The 20,340-nt window shown below is 33.5% G+C and overlaps 3 protein-coding genes across 3 annotated transcripts in view; 2 read left to right on the top strand and 1 right to left on the bottom strand.

Annotated features, from left to right (window-relative positions):
* LOC125055275 (neural cell adhesion molecule 1) overlaps positions 1–796 on the bottom strand; it is a 112,967-nt gene extending 112,171 nt beyond the window's left edge. Inside the window, exon 1 of the mRNA XM_047657664.1 lies at positions 619–796. Within this exon, the coding sequence (XP_047513620.1) occupies positions 619–664 (46 nt within the window). The 5' untranslated portion in view covers positions 665–796. The remainder of the gene's footprint in view (positions 1–618) is intronic.
* A 4,226-nt stretch (positions 797–5,022) lies between these two features.
* LOC125055437 (pancreatic lipase-related protein 2-like) lies at positions 5,023–9,980 on the top strand. The gene is made up of 6 exons (XM_047657901.1): positions 5,023–5,227; positions 6,006–6,081; positions 7,030–7,181; positions 8,568–8,813; positions 9,144–9,486; positions 9,850–9,980. The coding sequence occupies exons 1-6, from the start codon at positions 5,188–5,190 to the stop codon at positions 9,908–9,910; spliced, it is 918 nt and encodes a 305-aa protein (XP_047513857.1). The 5' UTR covers positions 5,023–5,187; the 3' UTR covers positions 9,911–9,980.
* A 4,637-nt stretch (positions 9,981–14,617) lies between these two features.
* Positions 14,618–18,625, top strand: LOC125055610 (pancreatic lipase-related protein 2-like). Its single transcript, XM_047658068.1, has 6 exons — positions 14,618–14,733; positions 15,516–15,585; positions 16,095–16,246; positions 16,711–16,956; positions 17,476–17,818; positions 18,555–18,625. Exons 1-6 carry the CDS (start codon positions 14,694–14,696, stop codon positions 18,598–18,600), a joined length of 897 nt encoding a protein of 298 aa, XP_047514024.1. The 5' UTR covers positions 14,618–14,693; the 3' UTR covers positions 18,601–18,625.
* The last annotated feature ends 1,715 nt before the right edge of the window (positions 18,626–20,340 follow it).

The raw sequence follows: 20,340 nt of genomic DNA, 5'->3' as shown, positions 1-20,340 counted from the left end.
GGTATTACAGAAATATTTTTATTTTTTATCCGTATTTGAAGCGTATAATTGTATTTTGATCGAAGTATATCTTGCTAGAAATACTTAAGAATATATTAATTAGTTCATTCTTAATTACCTCTTAAATATAACAAGGATCTTTTCACTCTGTGTAAGCTCTTAATAGAGCCATATACAGCTATGAACCATGCTTAAATATTATATTTATAACATAAAATTCATTTAAAATTGATGTCATGTAAAGAGAAAATGAGTAGAAAAACTCACGTAATAAGTAACCATCGCGAAAATATTTCTGGATAAGTGCCCAACTGCTGTAAGCTTATTCCAGACAGACGTACGTGACATGAAAACTTACCACACTTAAACGTTTTGGCTCAAGGAGATAGTTTTATTAAACGAATCTTTCACTATCTATGTAACCTTCAAAACTATCGCTCTCTTCATATGTAAATCAATAGGTCACACGATTCAAATAATTGTTAGATTATTTAAAAATGGAATAATTAGCGCTCTTATCAATTGTTCTAAACAAAATAGAAGCGACTGAAATTTGAAATACCCGTCTCTCTTGATCTCTAATTAATAAAATAAAGTACTAAGTTTCATAAGACTTACCTAAATAAATTACATTCAGGAAGAACGCTACAGCCGTCCACCGCATTTTAGAAACTTTTTGTCAAATCACTATAACTTAGTTAACCTTTCGTGGGCGAAAGTTTTACGCGATATAGAGGAGTGCCAATGCGACTTTCATCTAGGGACCTCTTCGTTCAACTACCGTCATCATTTCATTCGCAAACGCTCGACCTTTGACGCGCATGCGTCCAACAGAAGTAAATTAAGTCTGGCTTAATTTAATGTGTATAAGGTCATCGGGTTAAAAAGGAATTGTCAAGATAAAAGAGATAAATTTCGAAAATAGATTTATTTAAATAGAGAACAAAATTGGTGTTCCTCAATTTAAATATGGAATGAACTTGAATTATTTACAAAGTGCACACAAGTGTATAGATGCTCAATATGTTTCTCTGTCTGACAATGAGAAGCTTAAAGCGCTTACTATCACTGTAACAAATCTAATATATAAAATTCTCGTGTCGTGATGTTTGTGGTTAAACTCTTTCGAAACGGCTCGACCGATTCTCATGAAATTTTGTGTGCATATTGGGTATGTCTGAGAATCGGACATCTATTTTTCATCCCCCTAAATGTGAAGGGTAGTCCACCCCTAAATATTTTTTTTATTTTTAGATATTTTTTTGATACAGCATTAAAAAATACATACAACCCCTAACTTTCTCCCCTCTACGATCAAGCCCTATTTTTTTATTATAAATGATATACATGGCAAAACGACGTTTGCCCGGTCAGCTAGTATTATATATGATTCAGTAACCTATATGTATAGTGTATACCCTACAATAAAGGCACGGGAATTACCAGACATATCTGTCATTAAAAAGGACTATTAACGAAAATAACGATAACAACTTAAAGACACTGCTAGAATAATTAGAAGTGCGTTTCCTGTATTTAAGGTATCGTAGGCTGTTTTCTTAGATCATACTGCATCTTGATTTCGAAACCGTTATTAAACAAAAGAACTAAATTTTACAGGAGAAAGAATTTACGATTTTTGCATTATTATTTACCTCTTTATAAAAAAGTGAGTAACTTATAAGAGATATTTTTGAGATTATTTCATAATTCAATATTTTCTATGATTACTTTTTTATAGTAACTTTAACTTTTATAGTAACACTTTTGCAATAATTAATATTTCAATTATCTAAAGTTTGTTTAAAAACTACTATGTATAATCAAAATCGAATTCGTCATATTATAATTTATTTTAAAGGTATTATATGCATCGGTCAATTAATTAATTTAAATCAATAAATTAAATTCAACTAAAAATTAGCATTAATGTCTAGTTGACTAAACCAAAAAACACACTTCATCAAATATACATAAGTAAACTAGCTGACCCGGCAAACGTTGTTTGCCATGTACCTATATTATTTCTAGGAAACATTTTTTACTTCAATAAAAATAGCTATCTACTATAATAAAAAATAGGGGTTAATCGTAAAGGGGTGAAAATTAGGGTTGTATGTATTTTTTAATGGCACATTTTTAAAAAAACAATTTTCGTCCAAAAATAAAAATTAAATGTTAGGGATGGACAATCCTTATCACTTAGGGTATGAAAAATAGAAAGTAGCCGATTCTCAGACCTACTGAATAGGCATATAAAATTTGATAAAAATCGGTCGAGCCGTTTCGGAGGAGTATGGTAACTAACATTGTGACACGAGAATTTTATATATAAGATAATTTACATGAATGTCAAAATCTGCCTTAGCTAAACAAATAGTCATACTTTTTTATAAACTTTTAAGTTGATTCTGAAGTGCTAGGTGAAAACTGGTATAGTATTAAATAAATATTAATAATTTATAAGCAAAGGCCAGCTATTATTAATATTGATCAGCGTTCTTAGGATGAGTCTAGACGTTCTCTGCCAAGTAATTTTGGGTCAGTAAGTATATCCCATACGTTACACAACTTGGACGAGTAGTAGCCAAGTTATGCCAAATACCCAGCTTTAATATGCGTCATACTGAAGCTATTAGCCTATTAATATAAGTTTACAATTAAGCTTTTAAGTAAACGTTCTTCATATATATTGATTGATTGAAACAAGTACGTACTTCAATTTCGCCATTTGAAAATGCTTTAAAAAAAGAAGGTATAGTTATAATCTGGCTTTTAGTGACACAAATGTTTCAATTCTAAATTGGTTTGTTCCAATATGATTACAGGGGTTATAATAATCTTAATATATATAAATTACGTGTCACGTTGTTTGTCCGCTGTGGACTCCTAAACTACTGAACCGATTTCATTCAAATTTGCATACCGTGTGTAGTTTGATCCAACTTAAAAGATAGGACAGCTTAACAGTCACAATAATTTTAACAGATGGCGCTGTGTTGAAAGTACCAACGTTTCACATAAGGTGGTCCCCGTGACTGGTGTTCTCCTACCGTTTGTTTCCCTTGAATAGTTTACTACTATGTAATATAACAAAACTTTAGCCACAGCACCGCTTGGCCGAGTCTGCTAGTAGTTTTATATATTATAATAATAACCGCGTAAACTACATAGTAAACACATTTAGACACAATCGTACTTTTATTGCAAGACATTAAAACATTATGTCAGGAGTAGTAACGATAGTCCTCTAGTTCCGAGAAAGATTCCCCTTGAAGATACTTATAATATTACAGGGAATATTGTGGTTAAGCTGCTTTCTGCTTAGTTTCTGATCATCTTCATAGATTTTAACTTTAAGTCCTGGTAACAAGTCGATAGAAGGTAGGGTCAACTAAGCAGTCCCAGAATTCCTAGATTCAATAATTATATATTATTTATTTATAATTATTATATTTATAATTATATATATTATATTTATATATATTAATTTATATCGATATCGACCTTCAAATATAAAAATAATTACGTTAATCGGAAAATCTGTTTCGCGCAATCAAATATTTTCGACACTTAACCTACATATTTTAAGATAATAACCGTGATAGTAAAAATTCACTTTTATTGCCGAAATCAAATCAATAATGTTATCTAGGCATTGACCAATTTATTATAGGATCAAAGGAAACCCATATAATTATATATAAACCAAATCGTAACAATGTTTCTGTACGTAAAAATTATAATTGTGAGTACAATACATGATTCAACAGAAGCTGGCCGGTTTTGTCATACTTTTTTTTTTAGAACAGGGGGGCAAACGGGCAGGAGGCTCACCTGATGTTAAGTGATACCGCCGCCCATGGACACTCTCAATGCCAATAGGCTCGCGAGTGCGTTGCGAGCCTTTTAAGAATTGGTACGCTCTTCTCTTGAAGGACCCTAAGTCGAAATGGTTCGGAAATACTTCAGTGGGCAGCTGGTTCCACATAGTGGTGATGCGCGGCAAAAACTGCCTTGAAAAACGCTCATTTGTGGAACGGTACTTGTACAGTACTCTTATTCTATCACTAGTTAATTACTATAACCTTAATTAAGTGTTTTTATATATTATTAGTATATTTCTGTTTACCTTAGTTGTGATTTCAACTCTTACTTTAATAAAAAAATTCTCATCTCTACAGCTCTTTTTTATAAATGTATTTGGTTATGTCTTGTCGGTTGTGTTTTATTAAATAGGTATTCTCAGCAAGGCGAAACAGTACCTGCAACTCTATAAAGCGCAAATGCGGCCCACGTGGAGTACAGCCCTGCGATTCTGTAACTCACTTCACGAACTCACACAGCGTGAAGTGAGTTACAGAATCGCAGGGCTGTTCTCACCTTTTGACGGGAGCTCCTCAATACCAGATCCTTCCACTTGACCGTATTTAACGTAGAGCTGTTCGAATCCTCGACGACCAAGCGGCTTGACCCCTTGGCCTTGCTTGGAGTGTCTCTGCGTTTTCTGAGAGTGTTCAGAGGAGTTTGCGGATTAATACCTGCAGCTTAGTTTCATCATCGCACCTCGAGGTAGAGTACGAAATTCCACCCTTATCTCCTCGACGTCCGTCGTTCCACAATTGATAGTTTGTTAACGCAGTTTTTGCCGCTGACCACCGCTATGTAGCTTCCCATTGAAGTATTTCCGAACCCATTCGATCTAGGGTCCTTCAAGATAAAAGCATAGGTACCAATTCTTTAAAAGCCGGCATCGCACTTGCGCGCCGTCTGGCTACGTGAGTGTCTATGGGCAGCAGTATCACCTAACATCAGATCCTCCTCGTGTCATATAAAAAAAATAACATCATACTTTATTTTATTTATTTATTATATGAATGACCTTAAATAGAATACCTTACCAAATAGAAGTAATTCTTGTTTTCGTGTGTGTTTCTCTATGATGTATCAATCTTGTTAAATGGTTATGAACGGATCAACGATATAAATATTAATTACATATATTGATTTACTTACAGAAAGAAGCATTGGAGAAAACCTAGTATTGCTAGTAAATGATAAAAGAAAGTTTTGACAAAGGATTAAAATTATCTATTTTTATCTATTAGAATTAATCGCTGCCAGCTAAATAAATAGAGGGAAAAATTCATAAACATTACATTTTAATATAACAAGCTTCGAAGCAAGATGTTGCTAAAACTTTTATTAGTTTTCTGTGCCTTTGTGGGTGAGTAAAGTTTTTAAATATATTTTCATATTTCTTCATAGCTTTAAGCGAATAGTAAGGATACAGTTTGCATTAAATTAATGTACATATAAATTCTTGTTCGTGTTCATTAAGTAAAAAGGAACTAGTGGGGTAAAGGGCATATTTTTTGTATTTTTTGCAAGATGATCTGTGCCTTCTGTATCGAGGTTTTGCTTTCTGAGCGCATTAGACGCGGTATTAATTCAACATAAAGTAACTTTTAAAATAAACCATTAGCGATTGAGATATTAGAAGAAAATAATATTTCTTTTTTGTAAAGATATTGTATTTATGGCGAGTATAAAATTAAAAAATACTCTATGGCAAGGATTCTAGAGTTAATAATGCCTTAAGGATATACTCGTTCGTGAAATGTATTCAATGTGAAAAATATAACATTTATCTGCTGTGTATCAATGATTAACAATTAATTTTTATACAATATGGCACGTATAACCGTTATGATATTAGTTTCTAGTGGTTTATTAAAACCTAAACATAACAATCAAATATATACCAATTTACAATTTTCTCAACATACAACCATTGAAAAGAAAATTTAGCTGGCAGCATTTCCTCACTGTATTGCGATACTTATTCGTTGAGCGAGGAAAGCACCAGCTCTGGGGTACTATGTACCAGGCGACAACTTAAAGGTTTAATCAGCGCCTGTGCATTAGAACCCCACGGTCCAAGAGTATTCCAAAGGGAACAAAATCGTTGGAGAAAATACTCTTCTAGTCGTTTAAATTTCTAGGATGCCTGAGTGCAGAGGACTTTGAAGAAAATCTGGGAGGTTCGGGCAGCTTCAACGAATACATAGCATATACAAGGTAAAATAATTAAGTATTAATCAACATTTACATTATGTTGTTTGTTTTATTTGATAATGGTGTACGAGCCAAGGCTGTACATTTTGCTCACTCACTTCTTAGTTTTATAAGAGTGGCGATTTCCTAAATCGTCGAAGTTACGCCCCGAGAGTATAGCCACACGTAGGCACTCTCTTCAACGGTAACATTGCATTCATTCGTTACTTAGCAATTAACATTTCATTATTTCTCTTATATTCTATTGTTGTACACGAGTGGTTAATATAGAGTGAAAATAAAATCCTCTATTATTTAAAGCACCCCAATGACCCAGAAACGGTGCAAATGGTAAGGTTTATTTGGCGATACACGTATAAATAAATCGCATGCAGGCACAGATGATCACCTACTTGCATATTATAAAAAGCAAATGCTTACGAAATAGATATACAGAAATCTCCGGCCTAGAGCTTAAAGATTCTAGCGCTTTTGGTTATATTATAGGAATGTATTTAATGCAGCAGCAGTCTAGACTGAAAAAGGTGCACAGCCTTGCGATTCTGTAACTCACTTTTCTAACTCTCACAGCGGTTTTCGCAGCGGCGGTCGCGCTCAAATCAATCGTCAAGCAGTCATTTTAGGATTTGGCATTCTGATAAACAATAAACTACAAGCTCCCTCCGCTTGTCAAGACGTAATGTGAAATTGCTTAACAGAATACCATGAGATTCCAAAAATGACGTGACTGACGAAGGGAGCATTGTTAGTGCGAGGTGAACTCACGGATTAACAGAATCGCACGGCTGGTAGTTAATATTACAGATGTTTTCTTTGCTGTAGTTAGTAGAATTCTTCCTAAATTCCCAAGAAATATTTGTACAGTATAGACACGTTGACTTTCATAATCTGTTTATTTTTTAATGGAGAAACCCTAAAAACATTTTCTAATATACAATTTTATATGAACAGAGCTTTAGAAAATGGAAGGGTGGGAGTACCTTTCAACACGACAACAGAGTCTATTGAAGCGGTTAATTTTAACAGTAATTTAACCACAACATTCATTGTGCATGGACACCAAGGGACGGCGACAACATCTCTCAACCCCACTGTTAAAGATGGTGAGTTTCCAGCATTTAAAAGTCAAAGCGTGGGCACTTTTTCTGCTAACACACGTACCTACTAATGAAATCTGTCGTTACTTTTATTTAGAAATATCAAAGAGTAGCTTTACTCAGTGGCTAGACGTGTGGCTCTCAACCGTGAGGAACCTGAACGTGAACCGTACCTTCGAATCACATTTGAGATTCTGGCCGTAAATATTCAAACGCAAAGATTCATTCAATACGCCAAAATCGTCTTTGGTGATGCCTGCTTATTATTCTAATGAAAAGAATTCCATTTTGAAAGTGTATTGCTGCAGTGAATATTTTAGTCAATATTAATTATAATTGTCTTCATCAATTGTCAGGAATCCACATCGTGAAAAAACGTTACTGCCGAAATTGACATTGCAACCCTTCGAATTAATTGGATCCCTCGATCGTCAGTGCGGAAAACGTCACTGGTCAAAATCACAGTTGCAATAGAATACTTTATCATTCCTGTTTTATAAGTAAACAGGATAGAGATCGAAATTAATAATATTAATCATTAACATACAAGCGGTTCCGTAAATACAAGTATATTTCCGCGTTTATTATATTGACCTTTCGACTTCATGCGACCTCTTCAACTCCTCTGATGTTTTGACTGTATCGCAAGTAATGTTTTGTGTTTATGTTAATCTCAGAAACAAAATATAGAATGATGAGTAGGAGAAAGTTTAAATAAGTAGTATCTACTTATTTTAACTTTCTCCTCTCTGTGGTAAAACATATTCTAAAATATTATCACTTCCTGCTATTTCTCAAACCAGGTGCGAAACTTTCCTATATATTAAGTAGCACTAACTAAAAATACATATTCTAAAAATTCATCTCCAAGGAGGTTTCCTATCAACTTTATAATTTATGGATCGCGAGTATCATCACGAACTATGTAAAATTAATAAATTTTTCACATACGGGAGTCGCAATTAGCTTTAAGTCTTGTCTCTGAAACTAAGGATGAGAATATTTTTTTTTAGATTAAAACGTTTGAATATCAAATTCACATACGCAAAAAAACATAGCGGATTTGAAATAAATCCAATATGCACTTTTTATCATATTTGGACAGCACATTGCCTAAATATTACGGCTACATAAAAAAAATGCATGTGTTTTAAATTTCAAATTAATCGGTAAAGTGACGGATTTGATAGAAACATGTGATTTTTCTAGAAAACTGTGTAATTTCATGTTATAATTTTTATTTTGTTTCAAAACAAACCCTTTCGTTTGCTTGTGTGGCAATTTTCACAGTAACAGAATATGAATTAAAATAGTTATGACAAAAACTAACATGATTATATTATTTAGGTACACGTAACCTATTTAAATTAATAATTGCATCAATAATTCCAGCTATATTAACAGAAGAAGACGCCAACGTTATTATTGTGGACTGGTCGCAATATTCACTGCAATCGTATGAGAACGCTGTCAAAGCTGTTCCCAGTGTTGGTACCTACTTAGCAGAAATGATTCAAGCCCTTGTGACTGCTAACGCTACAACCCTGGAGCAGGTTCATTTAGTCGGCTTTGATCTTGGGGCACATGCGGTGGGATATGCTGGGAGAACTCTGAACGGCCAGGTTGCGAGAATAACTGGTATGTAGGAGAGAAATCAGTCCCCATAAAAACTTAAATGCAATCAGTAAGTTTGGTTTGGAGTCCAAAATAAAATAACAAGACTCGACAGGAACTCTTGTATTACTTGGTAGTACAAGAGTTCCAGTCGAGTCGAGTTCGAGTTATGCTAGTCCTCATCATATTCTCTAGAGTTGAGTTGCTGAATTACACTATTAAAGAAGTCCACATCTTGTGTCATGCAATCAGCAGCATATACTTCTCCTGCAAAAATTTAATCTCATATACTGCATTAGTACTATTCAAAAATGTCCACCCAGGCCGACCGGTTACCAAGTTATCTATTTTCAGGCTTAGATCCAGTACGAAGGAGCTGGGGAGAGAACACCCCGCGCCTGAACATAAACGATGCGAAATATGTAGAGGTCATTCATACCGACACTGGTGGGGTATTCCCCAATGGGATTGGAACTCCTTTGGGCCACGCTGACTTCTATCCTAATGGTGGAAATAGCCAGCCTGGCTGTCTTCTCCATAGGCCGTGTTGTCATAATCGTGCCTGGGAATATTTCGCAGCCTCTATCACACACGGCCATTTGCAAGGAAACCAATGCTCGTCATTACTTCAAATGAACTTGAATAGATGTCGTGGTTTTCTTCATCCAATGGGCTCCAACGGTTTGTCAAAACTTGGGTACGTAAATAGAAAATTGAAATAGATTTTTCGATTTCTATTACATATTTTTTTAGTATAACTTGGATCTTTATATAAAATCGTACAACTTAAACTAAATTTATAATCGTAAAATAAACTATAATTGTAGGTACTATGATGTTATTCATAAGTGTATATATATCGCAGCCAACTAGCTTAATTAGCCGTTCAATTAACAGCCTAGCCTTTTAACTAAACGGCGCCGTTTAACTAGCGGCCTGAAAGATATCAAACAAATGATAAGGGACTAAGCACTCAACCGCTATATTTTTGAATACTTATTTTTTATAAATATATTTTTATAAAATACGTAAAATAATAATGATATTCTTTTATTTACAGAAGCGGAATTTACCGCCTGAACACTAAAGGAACGTATCCCTATTTATTGTCTTGGTTTTAATTCGACTACTCTCCATCACTCTTCTCAAATAATGTTATGTTAAAACAACTAGATATTAAGATTTGTAAAATATTAGCTATTATATTAGTGTTTAAATAAAAGTATTATTCCAAATTTATCTCTATTATTTACATGTAGTGCATACCACAAAATAACTACAACCTTCACAGTGAAGTAAAAATAAATTGATATCAATCCTCTGGCTATGTAACTCAATAAATGTTTTAAATGCTTAAAACCATTCTACCGATACCTAAGGCAAACGATCAGTACGAACATAGATAGAATCGCTTAAGTGTTTCTGACTGCTCAGCATGTTTACAACATCTCGACTTCAGCCATGCGATTCTGTAACTCACTTTTCTGAAAAGGTGGGAGCTTGTAGTTTATTGTTTATCAGAATGCCAAATCATAAAATGACTGCTTCACGACTGATTTGAGAGCGACCGCCGATGCGAAAACCGCTGTGTGAGTTCGAAAAGTGAGTTACAGAATCGCAGGGCAGGCGCGTGCGCTGGGCTCGGCTGGGCTGTTCGAGGATGCTCCGTTTAACATACACCTTAAAATCTTCCACGCCATAAGAAAAAATTGTTTACTAAATTTAGCCATGTAACATTCTACTTGGTAGGAATAATAACTCAAATAAATAAAGCCTTTATTCTCTGACCGTTAGTTACGAAGAAATTATATAAAGAAAAGTGCGTGCGTACAAAGTACACATGTCAGAAGTGAAACTTCTTTGGCAAACTTAGACTCTCTTCTTGCTCTGTTGGCTAGCCTGCTCCATCTCTTTGGCAAACCATCTTCCCACCTTTTTACTTGACGTCCCTTTGTACCTTCTCTTGGATACCATTCTAATACATATTTTGACCATTAATTTTTTTTATTTTTGTAGAACGTCATTTACTTTTGTCTTTAAAATTTATTGCTAAAAATTATATAAAGGCGTTTATAAAATACTTAATTACTCCTACAATAAATTTACTAGCAAGATAATGTTAGCGTCATAATAATAATGCTAAAGAATTAACAGTAACTACATCCTAAAGATTGTAAAGAAGGAACGTTTCTGGCTAATTATTTCTTACATTAACGCCACAAAAGTAAAATAGTATTTTTTTTGGGTATTAACTGCTAAGGTTCCTCAAGCAACAAAACAACTTACAGAATCTGCTTCATAGAGAGGTTACACCATATATAGCTAACATACATTTGAAAGGATAGTTGTAACGCCTTTGAGCCGTTCGTAATCCTATACGATAAGTACGCATTTACTGTAGAAGGCTTCTTCCTAATACTCGAGCTGGTCACTGACTTCAGCCCAGTTTTATTTAAGGATATACAATTAATTTAAATACTATTTTAATTATATAATTATAAAACACATGGTAAGATAAATTAAGAAATTATGGATGACTTTTGAAATACTTGAAACTGTTCACTTTTATCGGAACAGGCTTTCGTCTGAAAGGAAATTCAGAAGTCTCAAAAATATTTGGACACAGTTACTAAGTTTATTATTGGCTCGCTGGTATTCAGATTTTTTAGCCTCCTAGTTTTTTATCTTTGAACACAAGACATGTGACTAAAATGTAACATTTAACACATAGCCGCCTTGCGATTCTGTAACTCACTTTTCGAACTCACACAGCGGTTTTCGCAGCGGCGGTCGCGCTCAAATCAGTTGTGAAGCAGTCATTTTACGATTTCGCATTCTGATAAGGGGGGAGCTTGTAGTTTATTGTTTACCATTTATTTATATTATTAAAATGACTGCTTCACGAATTCCGCGCGACCGCCGCTGCGAAAATCGCTGTGTAAGTTCGAAAAGTGAGTTACAGAATCGCAAGGCTGTTCTGGAATCGTGTGGTACGCGTTGTGTACGACGACGTTTTGCACACTAGATGGCGTGAGCGTAGCGTGCATAAGTCCCGAAAATTTATTGCCTAAGCGAGTACCTACTGTAATTTGTTGATAGAGATCAAAGACAATTAAAGTAATAGACTTTCAATGTTCATATAAAAATAAATATACCGACAATTCTGGCTTTAGTATGGCGTGACTGATAAGGAGAAATACATGATATCATTTAATCTAAGGAAAATATGAAGTTTTTTTTACATTGTATTTACGCTCAAACTTATTTCACATCTTTATAACTTAATCAATTTAGGCAAAGATTTTTTTAAGATGACTTGCTTACTTAGCTAAATAAAAACTGCTAATATTAAATGTCTTTCCTTAATAGATTAGTATGTTTTAAAAATATATTTTCTATGTCTACCCAAGTATAGAATTTAATTATAGATTAGTGAACTTTTTTATATTGATTAGTGTCTGTAAGTACCAGTTGTACCGTCATTCTTTGGGTCTCTCTTCAGAATAATTTAATAAATCTTAACTGCAGCATCCCATACCATTATAACATTTGCGACGTTGCCGCACTTTAATTCAACCATTGCTATTATATGATTCACAACCTCGCCTAGGCGTCAGTGCGTAGGACCGGCTTTTAAAATGATAACTAGAGGTGGTTTTCTTAATCATTTCTTATCTTGATATAGGTTATGTAATCCATCGTCTGAATTTGTAATTACCACAAGAGTAACGGAAGTTGCACACCGGTATATAATGGGAGTCCTAATTCCAAATGCACAACCCACATTGACTATTCTTGAGGAAGATTTCATTTGTTGGACTACAATTTTCGGCCGCGCTGTTCGGAGTATATGCAAGATATTGCATCCGTTTTTTAGATTGGCCAGCTTGAAGTCCTGACTTCAGTCCAAATGAGCATTCCTGAGATGTTCTAAAGAGACGAGTAAGATCAGTGCAACCTGCTTCATCAGGCTTCAATGAGTAATTGCAGAAGAGTTCCCGAAAACTTTAATACATAAAAACTAGTTAACTAATATAATATATATATATAATAGCTAAAATAATAAATAACATCGTGGAAAGCATGCCTAGAAGGATTCAAGCTGTGATTTTGGCTAGAGGTGGTCACACTACAAAGGTTTTTACATTTGTAACTTAAATTAAATGTAGTAAAAACATCTTCTTGTCTTTATTGACGACCTCTTCTTATATCTTCTTTTTCGCGTTTTGGCCGTGTACATCGGTTTTAAAGAACTGACTACGTCAGACAATTAAATTTCATTTAATCAAATGAAATCGACCTTTTTTGATTCCTTAGGTGCCCGTTTATCTCATGAGTTCATATAGCTAATAAATAAATAATATAGAAAAAAGTCAAATAATCGAATTAATTAATCGATTGGATATATTAATACGATGACCTTTGTTCTTAAGGGGGCTTCCCTTAAGAACAAAGGTCATCGTACATTTGTAGGTACGATAATGAGTGATAGAAACTCAGTGACTCAATCTGACGGCCAATCAAATATTTATCATACTTTATTAGTGTTATAATATTAAGTTCTTATCGTTAATATTACTTCCTTTCTGTTTTAATATGACGCATTAGTTATTTTCCAGTGTAAACAATTGATTTATTTTCTATTTAGTAGTAACAACGTTCAGTCAGAGGTTATGTGGTATAATTTTAATGGTTTTGATGTATACCATAGTTCATATTTCAAGCACCGTCAGCTCACTTATCGACGGGTCCATATGGGGTTGATCTCTCTCTCTAAAAATGGCGAGAGTTTCTGAAGCTCACCCTTAGAGTCATGAAAACTCTTAATATTAAGTAGTTTGTGTGGTTCTAAAATAATATTTTAATATAATCGAAGTTCGGTTAACGCCTATCAATACTTTTTTTATTGATTGATTCCAAGCGAAATTTGCTATACATGAAATGCTATATTCATTATACTTACTGACTTTTATCCTAAGTTTGCAGCAATCACAGTAACACGGAATAGAACTGACGTTGGAAGAGTCGCCGCTGCGACCCCTGCCATAACATTTGACACATGAAAAATCTATGAAATGATATAAATTCAATGTAATTTTGAAAAAAATACACACTACCTATGACCTATGTATGTCTATGCATAACTTTATCTGTGGGTCGATCTTGATAGCTGGATGTCATTCTCCGTTTCTCACGAATAATTAGATTTTTTTTCAACATCCTTTTTTGTGTATAATGTTTTGTTCTTATTCTTCATTTGGGTTGCCTAGAAATAATCATTTATCAGGTCGGTACCTACCTTATCAATGCGCATCTTGTTATTTTTGTTGCCTTTTAAAATTCTATTAAATTGTCTTTGATTAACATAACCTTTACACATTTAAAGAAAAAACTTTTTAACAGTCACCGTGACCACGCACGCTGTAAAGCACGCGAAACGTCGGATAAATTTAAAATTATGTTAAATAATTGTAAATTTATAATAATACATAACTTTAAACCGGTTAAAAAGTTTTTTCTTTAAATGTATTAAAGTGACCAAATTTCAAATTAGGAAGATCTTTATAAATTTGTGAATTTAAAGTTTGTTAAAATTAAAAGAAATTTTAGATAAATTGAACAACACTATCTGAAAATTATTTACGTAATTATCAAGGTCTGATAATGAGCGGTCGTCAAGGACAATAAACTTTATATGTATTCAAATCAAATTTAATAATTTATTTATTAGATTTTATATAAATCTTATCAGATTATCAGTCCAATCAATCGAATGATCAAAAGTCACCGCTGTTTATGGGAGGTTTTTAACGGTCACTTTTTATCAATTTTATCAAATTATTTAAGTATTTAAATGCGACCCTACTAAACATAATATAGTATTCTATTGATAATTTTTAAGACATGTTGTTCAAGGCGTTAGTACTATGCCTTGCTGTGGCGGGTAAGTTGATATTTTTTATAATTTACATAAATCTTTGAAATCATCTTTAAGTTTTAGTAATTAAAATGTTCCGTTACATCACTTTGGTTGCAAATTTGACAGGACTTAACTTTAGCATTTTACAACAAGTTTCTGTATTACTAGGTAGCTTCAGGCTTGTTGCTCCATTTTAAGCAAGGTACTCGTTTGTCACTTTCTGTTAAGTTGTGTTTACGTTGAGACGAATAGAGACAGGATATGGGTTTGGTAAAAGTCTTTAATTAGGCAGATTTCGTTTTGATGAAAGGGCTAATTTTTGATCTACATTAGAGATAAATTGATGACTTTGTATACTGCGTTTAGTGCTCAAAAATACACTAAACTATTTTACATTAAATATTCGTATATTTTTACACGCTTTATATTATCTTCACCTGTATGTATGTATGTATGTAACAGACTCCTTCGGACTCGATTTTGATCCACTTTTAACGGACAGATTTAATTCAAACATTGCGCACCTGTCAAAGATCGATGACAATGCAATAATCCGAAAAAAAAAATGAAAAAAATAACTAATAAATAATAATACTGGTATTATTGTGAAAAAGCGTGGGTTGCTCGATAGACGAAAAATATGGCTCAGAGCGCCCCACGCTTTTTCACAATTATACCAGTATTTTTTGTTCATTACCATTTTCAGCCTAAATTAGGAATTATTTTTCACTCTTAGTTTAATGTGCTTTAAAAGCTTGTTTTTTAGTTTTTTTTAACTATTTTTTTTTAATGTGTCTTGTTTTTAGTAAGCCGTGGAGAATATGAAAGCATCAAACCATCTAACGGAAATTTGAACGTATACTACGCGTATACAAGGTAACGTTTTAATTTATTAAACAACAACATTTAGGTAATAACTTAAAACTTAACTAAATGACCATGGGGTGAGATTCGGAAACAAGTCAACGCGAATCTGGCGCCACCAAACGGACAATCATGAAATTAAAAATACAGATTATATGGTTATGCATTTCTAATTATATTATAACTACTTTTTAACTGGAAATTACATTCTCTTAGGAGTTCTTAAATATTAAATTTCACATGATATTACTTTTTATATGGCTTCACATCTAATTATACCAAAAACAAAAGAAATACTTAGCGAAGTTTGACAAAAACAATGTAAACTTGACTTTGGCGAGAATCGGCTTAGCCCGGACTTGGACCGTCTTAGAATAACGTCTCTTAAATCTCAGCCATAGAGTATAGAGTATCCTTAAGGGTCTCAGGACGGGGCGTTTTTAGTTCACCTTTGATGTGTCGTATAGCTTCGAATTAAACATAATACATATTGTAAACTTATGTACAAAATCTTTTTTTAGAGATAACATACGTACTCTAGAGAGATTCAATGGAACGATCCCGTCTATACAAGAAACTTCATTAGCCAGCACGTCTCGTAATTTCACAACCATTATAATCCATGGTCATGAGGGAACTGCTTTTACCAGTCTAAATCCTACTGTTAAAGATGGTAAGTATATATTACTATTAGTCTCGACAAAAAATATAATCGCAAAAAGATTATAGTAAGAATGTATACTAGGAATACGTTGTAACTGTACTCTGTAGTGGTGTTTAAAGCAAGATTTTATATTAAAATTTAACGGCAACGCACCTAACATGGATGGATGTCCATGGGATGCGGTAGCTGCTTTTTTTAAGCTTCTCCAAAATCTTATTTGCCCCCCTACAAATTAATATTTTTACGCTTAGCTACTAATTTCTTGAGATAAGAACTTTCTAGAACATCTGTTAAGTTAAGAGGTCAGGAAATAGTGACAACCCAATTAAATTCAGCTACCAACATATATATTTTTTACCAATTAATCTTTCTATTACTTAATCAGAGAAGTCCCAGGATTTACTGAATAAAGTCAGTAAGGGCTAATCTGATAGATACAAAAGATTCTGTGTTAAATTAAGTTTATTTTCCAGCGATGCTCACTGCTTTCGACACAAACGTGATTGTTGTGGACTGGTCTCAATACTCTCTACAGAGTTATTCGAACGCTGTAAGTGCCGTGCCCAGTGTTGGTACTGCCGTGGCTGAACTTATTAGTAATCTGGTAGAAGCTACAATAACCACTCTCAACGATGTCCATTTGGTCGGATTTAATCTTGGAGCGCACATTGCTGGTTACGCAGGAAGAACCCTGAACGGCCAAGTTGCAAGAATCACAGGTATTGCCCGAAATACACGAATTGGAAATCTTCAATAAAAATCAAATTTTCGTTGCAGTTATAAAGTACATCTAGTTACTCAACAAAAATCCCAAAAAACTAGTTTTTAATCCAGCCAAAAATATTTAATTATCTATTTCTTAAAAGTTATTCTTATTTATATTTTTTTATTTACTATACTTATACTTTTACACAAGACTTCTTTTCTTACATTTTTAATATTTACTATTATTATTTTTTCTACTATTACATTATTTTTCTTTAGCTGTTGTGGTTACTAGTTACAACCACAACACACACACACACTACACAATTAAAATGTAGCTTAATATTTAAAAAAAATGTTTTTTTTTTTTTAATTTGTGTGCTGGTCTGGTGTTTCGTTAGTAAAAATGTTTAGTCTATGATGAATATTTTTTTATAAGTCCATACTTTACTAGTCTTGTGTTAATGTATTGTTATGTATATTAAAAAGTATTCAATCTATAAATTTGGGAACTAACGATAAGCACGCTTCAGGTCTGGACCCATCACGTGATCAATGGGGACCAAACTCTCGACGCCTTTCTTCAAGGGACGCACTGTACGTCGAAGTTATTCACACTGACGCTTACGGCCTATTTCCGAGGGGTATCGCAGACGCCATTGGTCATGTAGACATCTACCCAAACGGTGGGGATAGTCAACCAGGATGTGTGCTATCAGGACCTTGTAGCCACAACCGTGCCTGGGAACTGTTTGCCGCATCGTTGACAACCACCCACCTCAGGGCTAACCAATGTTCAAATTTGTCAGATATGAGATGGAACACATGTAGGGGATTCGTTATACCTTTGGGAACAAATGATCTTTTTAAACTTGCGTAAGTATGACAATTACTATTGTTATAAATTATTATAACTCCTAGGGTTCTATAGTTAATACTCTGCAATGAATCTGATTTAGTTTTAGAAGGAGGCATATTGATTATGGCTAGCTTATAGCTCTAATCTAATTAATCAGCAATTTAAGAGCGAGAAAATTTTGTGTGAAACCCATTGAGACGTATAAAATACCTACTCTTTGTTTATTTACGTATACTCCAGAACTTTTCTCGGACTTTAAACAGCATAAGTACTTTAATATAACAATGGCGCTACAATCTCTAAGCCTTGCCCTTCTGTATCTGTTTCGTCATTATTTTATAGGAAGCTTGATCAGCCTTCTGTTCCTTGCCACTTCACGACATTTACCATCACCGTACGCGAAAATTAATTGCGAACGTAGAATGTAAGTCTATCGGTACGCATCCGTGATTCGAAGGCACGACATCAGGGTTGAGAGGTCCACGCTCAAGCCAGTAGGCCAACACTGCACAAATAATATATCGATATTAATATTCTTGATTGGATATAATGACCTACCAACAAACAACTTTATGACAAAGATAATTTCATTATCTGATCACGATTTTATTAAGCATTAATGATAATTAAAGTACTTAGTGCCTGGTATTATCTATGCTAAACTGCGTATTGTTTGTTGGCGAAAGTAAAAGATGCTTTTATGATAAAACATTTATTTATTTTTCATTTTAACACCAATCACATTATTTTCAGAAATGGAATATTCCGTATAAACACCAGGAGGAATTACCCTTTCTAGATGAAATAAAATATATGACCGATTATTTAGTGTTTTATTTATAACTAGCTGGCCTGGCGAACATCGTACCGCCTAACAGTCGATTTTTTCTTTTTTTAATACTTATTCTGCTATTCGGGACACCGGTCTAGCTAGTAAGATAAAAAAAAGATGATAATGCAACAAATACATTATGTCAAAAAATAAAAATTTACCTTCCCGGAACCCCTCCGCTAACACTTGTACTTGTACCATATGATATGGTATTAAAGTTCAAATTGCCTTTAAATATTATTACGAATTTTTGTATGGGAATATAGAAAAGTGTTTTGTGTGAAACTTTTTCACTCAATTTTTTTTTAATTTTTCTCCGTAAGATCCATCCTCTTACTTCAAGGAATATTATAAAAAAATAATCAAACAAATCGGTCCAGCCGTTTTCATGTTATGTCGTGACAACGGAAAACGGGTTTCATTTTTATATATATAGAAACAAACTTATGATTAGCCTAAAACAGAAATTTATACATTTCCAAGCCTAGGCTTCGTATTAATACAATCATATTTAATTAAATATATCACTAATTGATGAACAAAAATATGGACAACTTTCGCTCAAGAACGTTTTATTTTTTAAGTGAAGTTTTCATCAATGATTTTGATGATATATAGAGTCTTCCAACATCCCAGCAGGTGACGACATACACATTGTAAACTGTTCTAGATAACATACAGAAATCACGGCGTTTATATAGACAGGCTTATTAAACAGGTTTATTAAACACTTATTTACTGGGGCGCTTTACAGCGTGTGAAAAACGTCCTCCTTTTCGTAATTTAAATAATTTCGGTTGTACACTGATTGATAGTGAAAATGAGATTTATTATGTATCTTATTGAGAAGACATCGTGTTATAGTGTCTATACAACACGGATGTGGGTGAATGTTGTTCCTAGATGTATTTAAAAAGATAACGCCATGGCTATGAAACCATTTAATCACTTTTCTAGAAGTTATAGATCACTGACGTGTAATGCTTTCACCGGGAAGGTGATTTAATTTTTAAAGGCATGGGGCCTTCATAGTGTGGGAAAGTTATAAAGTTAGAAAGCCATACGTTTTGACAACAATTATAAATAAGTGTGCTTATTACATTGATATACAAAAAACCCAAGATGCACAGTCTCGAATAAAAGTAACGCTCGAAAGTGTCCCGAAACACTATTTCTGTCCCTTTCTATAACAGTATGTCTATAACAGTTTATGTTACAAGCATATATTATTGCAAAATCAACCTTACGCGAATTGCTTAAAGTTGTTATTACAACGCAGTGTATAAGTACTTAAAGCAATAAAATTTTACGACCGACCGTGGTCGGTAGGACAAGGTATTGAGTGGAGTCGAACATGACTTTTTATTTACAACTATTTAACATAATTTTAAATTTATCCGACTTTTCGGGTGCTTTACAGCGTGCGTGGTCACGGTGACTGAAGACAAAAGGTGTTGGATGTTAAATAGTTGTAAATTTATAATAATACATAACTTTAATCCGGTTAAAAAGTTTTTTCTTTAAATTAAAAAATAATTTGTTAGTAAATATATATGTCAAAAACTACACAAAAAAAAGTTCAAAAGTACATAAATTTATTTATTTAAAAAAAAACACAAATAAATAACATCGACTCCACTTATTAGACGCGAGACTATTTGAAATGAACGCATAATTTAGAACGTTGTGCTCATTTTTTGAGGACGT

Source organism: Pieris napi, chromosome 13 (assembly GCF_905475465.1).
Source record: "Pieris napi chromosome 13, ilPieNapi1.2, whole genome shotgun sequence".
Taxonomy (NCBI): Eukaryota; Metazoa; Arthropoda; class Insecta; order Lepidoptera; family Pieridae; genus Pieris; species Pieris napi.
The sequence above is the reverse complement of the archived record's forward strand: the minus strand, read 5'-3'. Positions and strand labels throughout refer to the sequence as shown.